Source organism: Lepidochelys kempii, chromosome 2, assembly GCF_965140265.1.
Source record: "Lepidochelys kempii isolate rLepKem1 chromosome 2, rLepKem1.hap2, whole genome shotgun sequence".
NCBI classification, from domain to species: domain Eukaryota; kingdom Metazoa; phylum Chordata; order Testudines; family Cheloniidae; genus Lepidochelys; species Lepidochelys kempii.
In genome coordinates, this window is record NC_133257.1 from 52509091 (window position 1) to 52524290 (window position 15200).

General features: G+C 42.3%; 1 protein-coding gene across 14 annotated transcripts in view; it reads left to right on the plus strand.

Annotated features, from left to right (window-relative positions):
- The window catches only part of PAG1 (phosphoprotein membrane anchor with glycosphingolipid microdomains 1), a 188991-nt gene that overhangs the window by 162983 nt on the left and 10808 nt on the right, over window positions 1-15200 (plus strand). For all 14 annotated transcript variants that reach the window (XR_012157152.1, XR_012157151.1, XM_073330728.1 and 11 more), the window contains 3 exons: window positions 355-451; window positions 3133-3734; window positions 13444-13503. Coding sequence is in view for 12 of the 14 variants with exons in the window: in XM_073330728.1 (XP_073186829.1) it covers window positions 355-451; window positions 3133-3734; window positions 13444-13503 (759 nt within the window). In the remaining 2 variants the exon portion in view is untranslated. The remainder of the gene's footprint in view (window positions 1-354; window positions 452-3132; window positions 3735-13443; window positions 13504-15200) is intronic.

A 15200-nucleotide genomic window follows, 5' to 3' on the forward strand; every position in this document is an offset into this window, starting at 1 on the left:
CATTACCAGTGAGTTTGGAATAGAGATTTCCATGAGAGTTATGTCTGCTTTATTCTTGGCTGAACTTCACAGTATAATTAGATGCAGTTAGTGTTTTAATATAGCATATGCACAAAGACTTTAATATATAAGGCCTGATTCTAATTTTACACCAGTTTTATACCCGATACAGAGCAGTGTGAGATCAGAATCAAATTCATAATATGTGTATGCAGTAGCAATATGTGTATCAGTGTAAACAGATTTGTGTCCAGTTTTAAATTAACTGGACTACATTCACAGTATTATTTTGCAATATAGTTTATCTCTTGCTCTACTTAAATGGTAGGTAATCCTTCAGATTTTGTTTTCCAGCCTTCAGATAAGGAGATGTTCAGCCATTCCATCACAAGTCTGGCTATAGATCCTCTTGTCAGCAGTGACCAGAATGGGGGACTAAGTAATGGGGATGGTAAGTACTGCAGTACTTTGAAAAGGAAAGGGAAAGAAATACCCTACTCTCTAATTAGTTTCTTTTGTATAGCATCCTTTATATCTGCTTCACTTTGTGCAGTCTCTTAGCCCCATCCTGCAAATATCCACATGCTTACCTTTATGCATGTGAGTAATGCCATTGACTTTAATAGAACTATTCACATGAGTAAAGCTAAGCACATGTGTAAATGTTTGCAAAATCAGCACCTTCAGCTGTAAACTCTTTAGGGAAGGAATTATCCCTTCTTTTAGATTTCAGCAGCACAAAGGCACATTTTGGGCAGGATGGGAAAAGAAATTATAAATAATGACAATGTACAAAGCTGTCCTGATACCAGAATCATTTGAACACACTATACGGTCAGTAGTTTGGAAAAAAACAAAACAACTTTCTTGTTCACTTGAACATATTTTTATATTTTAGAAAACTGAAACATGAATAAGTTTTTTTTTAATTCCTCTTGCTTTGCTGAACACTCAGAATGATTCACACTCATGTAACACCAGAAAATATTGTACTCAGTTGAAACTAAAAATAAACATGCTCCTAATACAGAGCTCCGAGGGGCCAACTGTTTTTTTCTCTCTGGGTTAACCACTGACACCCTGGGCTGCATTCCCTAGTTTACAGCTAAACCCCTAATCTCACTGTGAGGCTGTAAACTAATCCGTTAAACCTTTAGCACTCAAAAAACAATTAACAAAAGGAATTTTGAAACCTAGTCTTTTTTATGGCTGATCCCCATTCCCTCATATTGGTTGGTGTTTCACATTTAGGTGTATTTACCTCACAGAGTGACTTAATACACTGAGTAGGCCCAGCAAAGCCAGAAGGGGAGTATTTACAAAAGCTTCCATTGGAAAGTGCATGCAACTGACACACAAATTTCACAGTTTAGGTATAAGTTGCCCTTTAAATAGCATGGAGAGATTTGTTTTAATTTGTTATTTGTGAGGTCTTTCATGGCTCTGTCTGCTGCCCCGCTGATGTTTGTGTGGATCTTTTCAGCAAGGGAGCATGGTCAGTTTCAGGCCTGAGAGCAGCACTGCTTAACGTACTCAGGTTTGTCCCTCTTTCCTCCCCCTGCTTCCACTCTCTGTGCACACTTGCTACCTAGCCAGCCTCTTCACTTTCAATGGTCTTGGCAACAGCAGCATAGGGATGAGCTTTCAAACTTCCAAACTGTCCCACCCCATTTCCCAGTCCTTGCCTGGTTCCTGGTGCTGCCCAGGAGCTGCATCCTGGGAGTGAAAAACACCCTACCAGATTCCCATTGGCCCCTGCACAGGGCTTGAGTTGAAGGAGAAGAAGGTTCCACTTCTGCTCTTTACCCAATTCCTGTTGTTCCCTGGCTTTGTTCAGGGATCCCAGGAGGGAAAGGAGACTTCCTGACACCATCACTCCCAGCCTGAAACTCAGAAACATCCTCAATTATGTTGCTGTGCTACAGGTAAACATCCTCTTGTTGGGCTGGGGCAAAAGTGTACGCCCAGAGCAGGGTGTGAAAGCGGTCATCATACTTGTGCACGGCAAAGAAAGTAGAGCTGACAACCAGCAAAATCAGTGACACTTCTTACAACAAAGTGCAGTCAAATCCACACATTAGACTGGAAAAATGGAGGAAAATACCACTTTCTCTCTCTTCTTTTTTTGAGCTTTTGTCAGTGTGAAGTGTTACTAGAAGCTAGTAAGTAAAATAACTTCACAGAGAAATTATTTTCATGTAGATGTCCCTTATAAAAGCACACGATAAAATCTGGAAAGTGTTTGTATGGATATGTGTATATATCCGACTCCAGCAAACTGCAGTGCATACCCACATGTGCACAACCAGATAATGAGATCTGTAAATTCCATTCCAGGAGTGTTCTCTTTGAAAATAACAACTTATTGTAACCTGCATCTGAAAACATGACATGTTCTGCTTAATAAAACAGCTTGCCCTTTTTTTCTTTTCTCCCGCCCCCACCATCTAAGATGGACTACCTTATTTGTGACTGAGTTACTAGAAATCCCTCATTTGTAGAACTAAAGGTTGTCAGTTCATATTATGCATTACAATATTAAGAAAAGTACTTCAATAAGGAACTTGTGGAGTAATGAATGTGCTCTGCAACCCAGCTGACTTCAGTAGGGTTGCACAAGGTGTGGGTCAGGTCAGAATTAGGCCATTCTGTTCAAGTGAGGGCCTTTCTATTTGTGTCAGAGAAATGAGCAAACAGAAATCAAATATCCAACAGGACTTTTCAAAAAGAACAGTAGCTGAGTCCAGGATCCTCACCAACATCTTCACTCTTAACCCCAGCAGTCTCTAATATGCAAACATGGATACCAGCCATTTTTGAGAACATTACATATGTTGCATCTACTCGCCCGTTCCCTGGGCTCACTATGAGCATTGCTGCTGTGTAAAGTGTTTTGAGATTCATTGCATAAATACTATACTGCAAAACCAAACTATCTTATCTGGTAAGTACAGCAATGTCTTTTTATTTAAAACTTGAGAATACTGTGAATGCCAGAGAATTCCAAGTTATCTTTTCTCACTGTAAATAGCAAATAGTAATGCAGAAACAAAGTAGGTCATATGCTTATTTAATCTAACCTTCCTGAAGTCAGGGAGAGTTGGTAAATTATTCTGTTTTATTTTTTTGTAGTTCTCTCAGAAGACAGCACAACTGCCTGCATCCAACCTTATGAAGATGTACAAACTTCTGTTTCTGATCTGTTAGACCATCAGGACCCTCTGGGAAAGTCGATAAAATGTCACCAGAGCAGGGAGCTACCCAGAATTCCTCCTAATGATGCCATGGAAACCATCCTCTCCCCAAGAAATATCGAAAATGATCAGAGTCTTGGAATGGAAGGGCCTTATGAGGTCTTGAAAGAAAGCTCCTCTCAAGAAAACATAGTTGAAGACTGCTTGTATGAAACTGTGAAGGAAATTAAGGAGGTAGGAGTAGCAGCCAACACTGAGAGAGGCTGTGGCAGCAAACCAAAGTGTACACTGGCAGTTGCTGAAGATCTAGACCAGGTTCCTGAGTGCAGGACTGAATCAGCAGAATATGCCTCTGTTGACCGAAATAAAAAAAGTCGGCAAAGTACTAATTCAGAGAGTCCTCTTGGCAACACTCCAGACATGGAAGATGAGGCTCCACCTCCCGTACCTATGAAATTTCTTGATGAAAACGAGAACGTTCAGGAAAAGGGAGCAGAGGAGGAAGAAGAGGTGACTGAGGGGGCTGGTGAACCTGATAAGGTAAACCCTATACTGACAATTTTATAATGACAGAAAAAAGACCCTATGTACATAGATGATGGTCATAGAGCTGAAAGTTTAAAAATCATCCTTTATTTTAAAGAACATATTTAAATTAAGGTCATGCATTACTGTGAAATAGTGTAGGTGTGAAGCATACACTCCAGTCTCTCTGGTGAGGCAGTTATCCATACCATCCTGACCTCCAGATTGGAGTCCAGCAGTGTGCTTTACTTGGGGCCACTCTTAAAGGCTACTCAGAAATTGCAGGTAGTACAAACTGCTTTTGCCTGCATCTTCAGGGGTGTTAGATGTATAGAAGCTATCACACTAGTTCTCTAAAGGCTGCACTGGCATCCTATTCATTTCTGTGACTCAGGATCTTTTTCCTTTAGTTTTTGCTAATAGCTTATGCAAACAATACCTAGATGTACAAAATGGAGAGCAGGGCTTCTTGGTAGAGGCCATTCTTACTTTGGAATGCACTTCCCGTATTGGTTTAACAGCAGTCCAAGAAAAGTTTACAGGCAGGTATGATGAGGCCCAGTCCTGAAGTTCTTGCAGTCTAGAGGCCAGGTTCGCTGCTGTGTCTAAGGCCTGGTCTACACTACGAGTTCAGGTCAAATTTAGCAGCATTATCTCATTTTAACCCTGCACCCATCCACATGACAAAGCCCTTTTTTTCACTTAAAGGGCTCTTAAAATCGATTTCTTTACTCCACCCCCGACAAGGGGATTAGCACTGAAATCGGCCTTGCTGGGTCGAATTTGGCGTACTGTGGACGCAATTCGACGGTATTGGCCTCCGGGAGCTATCCCAGAGTGCTCAGTTGTGACTGCTCTGGACAGCACTCTCAACTCAGATGCACTGGCCAGATATACAGGAAAAGGCCCGCGAACTTTTGAATCTCATTTCCTGTTTGGCCAGCATGGCAAGCTCACCTGCACCAGCTCACCATGCAGAGTTCATCATCACAGGAGACCATGCAGTCCCAGAATCTCCGAAGAGCTCCAGCATGGACTGAACGGGAGGTACGGGATCTGATCACTGTATGGGGAGACGAATCGGTGCTGGCAGAACTCAGTTCAAAAAGGCGAAATGCCAAAATATTTGAAAAGATCTCCAGTGGCATGAAGGACAGAGGCTATAACAGGGACCCGCAGCAGTGCCGCATGAAAATTAAGGAGCTCAGGCAAGCCTACCAAAAAACCAGAGAGCCAAACGGCTGCTTCGGTTCAGAGCCCCAGACATGCTGCTTCTATGATGAGCTGCATGCCGTTCTAGGGGGATCAGCCACTACTACCCCAACCCTGTGCTTTGACTCCATCCAAGGAGTGGGAAGCAACACAGAAGCGAGTTTTGGGGGCGAGGAAGATGAGGAGGAGGAGGAGGCTGTAGATAGCTCACAGTAAGGAAGCAGAGAAACCAGTTTCCCCAACAGCCAGGATCTGTTTATCACCCTGGACCTGGATTCAGTACCCCCCGAACCCACCCAAGTTGGGCTCCCGGACCCTGAAGGCGGAGAAGGGACCTCTGGTGAGTGTACCTTTGTAAATATTATACAAGGTTTAAAAGCAAGTGTGTTTAATGATTAATTTGCCCTGGCATTCGTGGCCAGTACAGCTATTGGAAAAGTCTGTTAACGTGTCTGGGGATGGAGCGGAAATCCTCCAGGGACATCTCCATAAAGCTCTCCTGGATGTACTCCCAAAGCCTTTGCAAAAGGTTTCTGGGGAGGGCAGCCTTATTCCGTCCTCCATGCTAAGACACTTTACCACACCAGGCCAGTAGCACGTCGTCGGGAATCATTGCAGAACAAAGCATTGCAGCATATGGTCCCAGTGTTTGCTGGCATTCAAATAACATCCGTTCTTTATCTCTCTGTATTACCCTCAGGAGAGTGATATCATTCATGGTCACCTGGTTGAAATAGGGTGGTTTTAGTAAGCGGACATTCAGAGGTGCCCATTCCTGCTGGGCTGTTTGCCTGTGGCTGAACAGAAATCTTCCCCGCTTTTAGCCACGTGGTGGGGGGAGGGTGAAGCCATCATCCCAAAGAATTGGGTGTGGAGGGGGCGAGGGGTGTTAGTTGGGTTTCTGCTGCACATGAACCCGAAAACTGTAGCCCCTCCTTTCAAATTGCCAACCCATTTTTAATGGCCAACCCAACAGCTACTTGGTATGGGAAATGAGGGCGCTGCTGTTTGAAACCATTCCCATATGTTATGAAGGTTAAAGAAGCCAAAAGACTGTGGCTTACCATGGCTGCCTGCAAGCCGAATTCTGCTGCCCAGCCCTGCGTGAGAGATCTCTCACACCAAACTGGCATACCCTCAATAAGAGGCAAAATGCGACCTTGTAATGAAAGCACATGTGCTATGTAATGTTAACAGCAAGGTTTACCATCAAAGAGTGTACACATTGTTCTATAAAATGTGTCTTTTTAACTGCCACTCTCCCTTTTTTTTCCTCCACCAGCTGCATATGTTTCTCCTTCCCAGAGGCTAGCAAAGATTAGAAGGCGAAAAAATCGCACTCGTGATGAAATGTTCTCTGACTTCATGCTGTCCTCCCACACTGACAGAGAACAGCAAAATACGTGGCGGCAGACAATCTCAGAGTGCAGGAAAACACATTATGACCGCGAGGAGAGGTGGCGGGCTGAAGATGGTAGGTGGCATCAGCTTGCTGAAAGAAGGCAGGAGTCAATGCTCAGGCTGCTGGAGGATCAAACTCATATGCTCCAGCATATGGTTGAGCTGCAGGAAAAGCAGCTGGAGCACAGACCGCTGCTACAGCCCCTGTGTAACCAACCGCCCTCCTCCCCAAGTTCCATAGCCTCTTCACCCAGACGACCAAGAACACGGTGGGGGCCTCAGGCCACCCAGCTACTCCACCCCAGAGGATTGTCCAAGCAAGAGAAGGCTGGGATTCAATAAGTTTTAAAGTGCTGTGTGGCCTTGTCCTTCCCTCCTCCTCCACCCCACCCGGGCTACCTTGGCAGTTAGCCCCCTATTTGTGTGATGAATAAATAAAGAGTGCATGAATGTGAAGCAACAATGACTGTATTGCCTCTGCAAGTGGTGATCGAAGATGGGAGGGGAGGGTGCTTAGCTTACAGGAAAGTAGAGTGAAACCAGGGCTGGGGGGGGTCCATCAAGGAGAAACAAACAGAACTTTCATACCGTAGCCTGGCCATTCCTGAAACTGGTTTTCAAAGCTTCTCTGATGCGTACCGCACCCTCCTGTACTATTGTAACTGCCCTGGTGTTTGGCTGCGCGTAATCAGTGGCCAGGCAATTTGCCTCAACCTCCTACCCCGCCATAAATGTCTCCCCCTTACTCTCACAGATATTATGGAGCGCACAGCAAGCAGTAATAACAATGGGAATATTGGTTTCACTAAGGTCTAACCGAGTCAGTCAGTAAACTGCGCCAGCGCGCTTTTAAATGCCCAAATGCACATTCTACCACCATTCTGCACTTGTTCAGCCTACAGTTGAACAGCTCCTGACTGTCCAGGATGCCTGTGTACGGCTTCATGAGCCATGGCATTATGGGGTAGGCTGGGTCCCCAAGGATAACTATAGGCATTTCAACTCCCCAGTGGTTATTTTCTGGTCTGGAAAGTAAGTCCCAGCTTTTGAAACAGACCAGAGTTCCTGAAAATGTAAGCGTCATGTACCTTTCACAGCCATCCCACGTTGATGTCCGTGAAACGTCCCTTGTGATCCACCAGTTCTTGCAGCACCATTGAAAAGTACCCCTTGTGGTTTATGTACTCGCTGCTTTGGTGCTCTGGTGCAAAGATAGGGTTATGGGTTCCATCTATCACCCCACCACAGTTAGGGAATCCGATTGCAGCAAAGCCATCCACTATGACCTGCACATTTCCCAGAGTCATTACCCTTCATATCAGCAGCTCAGTGATTGAGTTGGCTACTTGCATCACAGCAGCCCCCATAGTAGATTTGCCCACTCCAAATTGATTCCCAACTGACCGGTAGCTGTCTGGCATTGCAAGCTTCCACAGGGCTATCGCCACTCGCTTCTCAGCTGTGAGGGCTGCTCTCATCTTGGTATTCTTGCTCTTCAGGGCAGGGGAAAGCAACTCACAAAGTTCCATGAAAGTGCCCTTACGCATGCAAAAGTTTTGCAGCCACTGGGAATCGTCCCAGACCTGCAACACTATGCGGTCCCACCAGTCTGTGCTTGTTTCCCGGGCCCAGAATCGGCGTTCCACGCCATGAACCTGCCCAATTGACACCAGGATGTGCACACTGCAGGGGCCCGTACTTTGTGAGAAGTCTATGTCCATGTCCTAATCACTCTCATCACTGTGCTGCAGTCGCCTCCTCCTCGCCTGGTTTCACTTTTCTTGCAGGTTATGGTTCTGCATATCCTGCTGGATAATGCATGCGGAGTTTATAGTACTCATAATTGCCGTGGTGATATGAGCGGGCTCCATGTTCCCAGTGCTACGGCATCTGTGCTGAAAAAAGGCACGAAATGATTGTCTGCTGTTGCTCTGACAGAGGGAGGGGTGACTGACAACATGGCTTACAGGTTTGGCTTAGAGAGAATTAAAATCAACAAACGGGTGGCTTTGCATCAAGGAGAAACAGAATGGCCCCCTCAAGGGTAGAACTCAAAACCCTGGGTTTAGCAGGCCGTTGATTTCACGGAGGGAGGGAAGAAGAGAGGAGAAAATGAATACAAAAAAATCTGGTCTATTTCTTGTTTAGATTCACTTCATCTATCTTTATACATCTTGCTGGCAGCAGACGGTGCAGTACGACTGCTGGCCATCATCATCTCCAGTCTCCTGGGTGCTCGGCAGAAGACAGTGCAGTCTGACTGCTGGCCATTGTCGTCTCCTGGCTCATTAGAAGATGCTGCAATAGGACTGCCAGCAGGACTGAATCGCCAAGAGACGAAACTTAAAAGGGAAATGACCTGGCTGAGTCACTCCCATGTTTGCCCAAGCGCCCCGACCAACCTCACCGAGGTCAGCTAAAAGAGCACCCTGGAGTACAGCGACGATGGCTACCAGTCATACTATGCTGTCTGCTGCCAAAAGGCAATGAGCTGTGTAGCAATGTAGTATCGTGTCTGCCAGCACCCAGAAGACATACAGTGACGGTGAGCTGAGTGGGCTCCACGCTTGCCATGGTATGGCGTCTGCACGGGTAACCCAGGAAAAAAGGCTCGAAACAATTGTCTGCCGTTGCTTTCACAGAGGGAGGGAGGGAAGGGGTGCTTGATGATATGTACCCAGAACCATCCACAACAATGTTTTTGCCGCATCAGGCATTGGGATTTCTACCCAGAATTCAAATGGGCTGCGGAGACTGCATGAACTGTGGAATAGCTACCCACAGTGCAACGCTCTGGAAGTCGACGGTTGCCTCGGTACTCTGGACGCACTCCGTGGACTAAATGCACTTAGAGCATTTATGTGGGGGGAAACACAATAGACTGTATAAAAATGCGTTCTACAAAACCGACTTCTATAAATTCGACCTAATCAAGTTGCAGTGGGGGAGGTTTAGATTGGATATTAGGAAAAACTTTTTCACTAAGGGGGTGGTGAAACACTGGAATGCGTTACCTAGGGAGGTGGTAGAATCTCCTTCCTTAGAGGTTTTTAAGGTCAGGCTTGACAAAGCCCTGGCTGGGATGATTTAACTGGGAATTGGTCCTGCTTCGAGCAGGGGGTTGGACTAGATGACCTTCTGGGGTCCCTTCCAACCCTGATATTCTATGATTCTATGATTCTAATTTCATAGTGTAGACATAGCCAAGGCACAACATAGGAGGGGACAAAGGTGACTTTAAGCCACCTTTTTGCCACCCAGATTCCACTTGCATCAGTGGTTGGGACAGCCCGCTGATGTAAGTTAAATCTGCCCTAGGAGCTACTCTATCTTAGGCATCTTCCCCCTGGCTGCTATTAAGCTGCTCTGTAGGCTAGAATGACCATAGAGTTCTTAACAGTGTTAAGATAGAGCAGGTTTCACAAAAGGCTCAAATGAAATTGTAGTGACTTTTTCCCCCAATTATTTACATTTGCTGAGGTAGATAATAGCAGAATGAGTTTGGGGGCTTTCATGAGACAAGAACTGCTTTAGTCTTTACTTGTAACTATAGACTCCTAAAAGACCTGATTGTTTATAGTCTAGTCAGCGCTGTTAAGTGATTTTCGAGACTGCGTGATCACAATGGCAAAAATGTTAGCCTAGTGATCAAAGTTAACTTTTCCCGGTAGTAGGGCAATAATGTGTGAGAGCAGTTCATCACTTTGCCATATACTAGTTCTTCTTGTACACCAGTCTAATCAGTGCTGGAGGAGACCAACTGTGGAGAGGGAAACTGAGGCAGGAAGTGCCAGCCATGCCACGCTTGACCAACAGTGTGTGCTACAGGGAAGCCACATCCTTATGATATGGGGTCGTATTATTTGTTATTTGTGTGTGCTCAAATTATATTGGGTATTTATTAGGGCTGTCAATTAATCACAGTTAACTCACGCGATTAACTCAAAAAAATTAATCACAATTAATCGCACTTTTAAGCAATGGAATACCAATTGAAATTTATTAAATATTTTTGGATGCTTCTCTACATTTTCAAATATATCGATTTCAATAACAACACAGAATACAAAGTGTACAGTGCTCACTTTATATTGTTTTTTATTACAAATATTTGCACTGTGAAAATGATAAAAGAAATAGTATTTTTCAGTTCACCTCATACAAGTACTGGAGTGCAATCTCTTTATCATGAAAGTGCATGTTACAAATGTAGGGTTTTTTTGTTACATAACTGCACTCAAAAACAAACCAATTTAAAACTTTTGAGCCTACAAGTCCACTCTGTCTTACGTCTTGTTCAGGCAATTGCAAAGACAAACAAGTTTGTTTACATTTGTAGGAGATAATGCCCCACGCTTCTTGTTTACAATGTCACCTGAAAGTGAGAACAGGCATTTGCAGGGCACTGTTGTAACTGGCGTCCCAAGATATTTACGTGCCAGATGCGCTAAAGATTCCTATGTCCCTTCATGCTTCAACCACCATTCCAGAGGACATGCATCCATGCTGATGACACTTATTAAAAATATTATGTGTTAATTAAATTTGTGACTGAACTCCTTGGGGGAGAATTGTATGTCCCCTGCTGTTTTACCCGCATTCTGCCATATATTTCATGTTATAGCAGTCTCAGATGATGACCCAGCACATATTGTTCATTTTAAGAACACTTTCACTACAAATTTGACAAAATGCAAAGAAGATATCAATGTGAAATTTTTAAGACAGCTACAGCACTCAACCCACAATTTAAGAATCTGAAGTGCCTTCCAAAATCTGAGAGGGATGAAGTGTGGAGCATGCTTTCAGAAATTTTAAAAGAGCAAGACTCTGATGCAGAAACTACAGAACTCAAACCACCAAAAAAAAGAAAATCAACTTTCTGCTGGTGGCATCTGACTCAGATGATGAAAATGGATATGTGTTGGTCGCACTGCTTTGGATCATGATCAAGCAGAACCCATCATCAGCGTGAACACATGTCCTCTGGAATGGTGGTTGAAGTAGGAAGGGACATGAATCTTTAGCACATCTGGCATGTAAAATATCTTGCAACACTGGCTACAACAGTGCCATACAAATGCCTGTTCTCACTTTCAGGTGACATTGTAAACAAGAAGCAGGTAGTATTATCTTCTGCAAATGTAAACAAACTTGTTTATCTGAGCGACTGGCTGAACAAGAAGTAGGACTGAGTGGACTTGTAGGCTCTAAAGTTTTACATTGTTTTATTTTTGAATGCAGGGGTTTTTTTGTACATAATTCTACATTTGTAAGTTCAACTTTCATGTTAAAGAGATTGCACTACAGTACTTGTATTAGGTGAATTGAAAAAATACTAGTTTGTTTGTTTTTTTACAGTGCAAATATTTGTAATAAGAAATAAATATAAAGTGAGCACTGTACATTTTGTATTCTGTGGTATAATTGAAATCAATATATTTGAAAATGTAGAAAACATCCAAAAATATTTAAATAAATGGTATTCTATTATTGTTTAACAGCACGATTAATCACACGATTAATCACGATTAATTTTTTTAATCACGCAATTAATCATGATTTTTAATCACTTGACAGCCCTAGTATTTATTAAAATATTAACAAATCTCCAGAGTTTCACAATTTTTAATGTGAATGATTTTGTCTGAAATGTGTATTGGATATATATTACTTGCTGTTTATTATTGGTGAGTCTCCTATTTAACATGTTTCAATCATCCAATCAGGGAGCAGAAAAACACCCTATAATATAGGTGGCTGTATTAGAATTAAAGTGAACAATTTAAACACAACCCATAAGCCTGAAAATTATTCATCAAGATTGTTCAGTGAATACTTACAAATAACAAGGTTATTGAAAGAAAATTAAGATTGCTTTGCTAATAATTAACCAAAAAGAGCTAAATATATAATAAATATTATTTGTAATGAATATTTACACCAACCCTAATATTTATGGGGAAAATTTGTCAGTATTAATGACTTTATTCCTGTCAGGTGTGAAAAATCTTCCAAAAAATCTTTTTATTTCATAGTCGTTGATGCAAAGAAATGTATTTGCTACTCTGTAGCTCCCCAATCCAGAGAATACAATGTCAGAATCTGCAGGGACTGGGAATTGATTAAAATGGTTCACGCTTTGAAGAATTAATCGAGAGCTGACACATACAGTTCCCTGAGTGCCAGAGAAAAGGTGTTTGTCTAATTAAAATGTATTCAGAGTAAAAGTCATCCTGAGGTAGAGCTCCGGCAGCATCACGTGTTTCTTGACATGTACATGCATAATGCATTGAAGTGCAGGCCTGCTCTGTCTTTGAGAACTACAGCTGCAGCACAGTTGAAAATGGGAATTGATTGAATCTTTTAAGCATTGTAGATGGGGGTTGTTGTAGGGGTTTTTTTAATTCTAATTTCCCATTCCTTTATTTAGCTCTCACTATCAACGCACAGCAGCATCTGCTGGTTCTGCTGTAGCAACAAAAAAGGGAATGTTTATGTAAATATATCTTTGATTTTTTTGTTAAACCAACTTCACGGGTAACACCTGTATTTCCTCAGTTGTGAGGCCAAAGCCTCCAACCCAACATCAAGACAACAGCCACAACCATTTTGCAAAGGTTCCATCGACATTTTAACAAAGAATGGTACCTCCAGTAACTCAAGTGTGTCTTTTAAAGGGATATTATTCCTTTGAATTTGTTTAAACTAACTATTTTTAATTAGAAATAATTCTTAGATGTAAATAGTGTGTTATGGTAAGCCTTACATAACAGCCTGGTGTTAATTGTTCATGATTGTAAACCCTTTGAAGACTCCTCCTTTTTTCACTAGAAATCTAACTGCAGGAATCCTATAGAACCGAGTCCATTTAACCATTGAATTGTATTTACCTTTATTTATGATAGTCAGGTTCAGAACAATGCTGGTGCACTAAAAAGCCATACTACCCTCAGGGCTGTTTATCTCAAAAGCAGTAGCATGGATATTAGTTGATGTAAAATAGAATGGAGTGAGCAAATACCCATGTAATATATATTGATTGTAAGGGGAATGCTGTATTACAGATTTCACCATGTTCACTGTTAATGAGGATTTTTTTCTCTTACAGAGGCTTAGTTCACTGTCTTACAAGTCTCGAGAGGAAGACCCATCTCTTACAGAAGACGATGTAGGTTTCTTGCATGAAATTTAATAACTAACCAGAAGACATTTTTTTCAGACTGAGATCAGCATAAGTTGTGCATGATTAAGTGGGGTCTGAGAAACGTGAAAATTCTCTGGAGGGAGACTAAAGCTATGGATTATTTTTTCCATTTATAAAGCCAAAGTCATAAAATCTGAGGTGTTCTAAAGGAGAACATTGCATTTTGGTTTTTCATACCTGTTACTAGGGGGTTACTGCCTTGTAAAGAATTAATACCAATAAATAATTTGAGGCCATAAATAGTCCAGTTGATTTCAATGAGGAGTTCTGCTTAAAATAAATCAATGGCCCAATATGGCCTGTTTTTTTAAGTGCTCCCCTACCCATAGTGATTGGGGCAGTATAAAATAGATTTAAATCATAATAAAACCATTTGGAATATAAAGCCATCCTCTAAAAATGTATACAAGTAAAACAAACTAAGGGGATCCAAATAGGGAAGGAAGAGAAAAGTTTTTTTTTTAAAAAAGAGAGAAGCTGAGTGTGGTCACCTCGAGTAACCCCATGAAATACACAAATATGTGTTGTCTAAACAAAAAAGCAAACACAAACTTTGCAGTGCGCCACATGATCTCATATATTATATTAAAAGAGTCATAGACAGGCAGTCATCCTTGAAGTTGGGTTCCTTTAATTTAGTCCTGGGACTCTATGCATGCATGAACATGGTATTTCAGGAAATATATTAATAGGAAAACTTTTTGTCTGTATTTCCTATTGTTTGTAGGAAATAAGAGATGGGAAATATCACCACCTGGAAAGTGATACATCTGTTAATCAATTAAAAAATACACCAGAACATTAATAGAAGTGTTTGAACTGCCTATGAGAATCACAGATGCACCTGCGGCACTCAATGTTGTCTTATGATAATGCACATCTCTTGTTTCTTAATTCACTTAATCCAAATCATGAATGACCCTGCATGCGTGTGAAAGACCCAAGATGTAACAGAAGAGCTATGTTTCCATTAACAAAGGTGGTAGGCTCAGAAAACCCACATATGTCAGCTCCACCCCCTGCCTTATGCACTGCAAGGCTCTCTGCGTTCCAGCAGAGAAGGGGTATAGACAGAAGTGGAACCACAAAGCTAAATCCACACATAGGGTGGAGCAGTGAGTATCATCTACTTCTGCACCACATATCTAGAGCAGTGGCTGTGTGCTGTCTACTGCATTCTGGGGTTCAGGATTCCAAGTCTGAGCTCCAGGCCTTTTATGTGTGCTTGTTTGAGCACATGGCCCCTGTATTCAGCTCTGTGAGTTTTATGAGATTTGGCTCTCTTTATTAATTATTCCCTTTGAAAGTGCCTTTTTATGGAACCATTAATGCCCTTGTTTGCGGTTTATTATTTCATAGCTTTTCAGGCACATTGATTTTGTCATCTGCTAGTGGGAATTGACTAGTGTGACCATGGGTGTTCCCTCTTCCTGTCAGCCTCCAAGACATGCTGACAAGGGTTTGCTCTTTAACTTGTAATCCTAAATCACAGAGGGACTGATCCTGTGACCCCTGCTCAGGAAGCAATCCCACTGAAGCCAAATGAATAGGGTTGAAGCATCAGGCCCAGCATTAGCTCTAGTTTTATTTAATATTGCCTTGTCTGAGTAAATGTTGTCCTCCATTTTTATTTTCTCTTCACATCCTTGGTCCCTCATAGC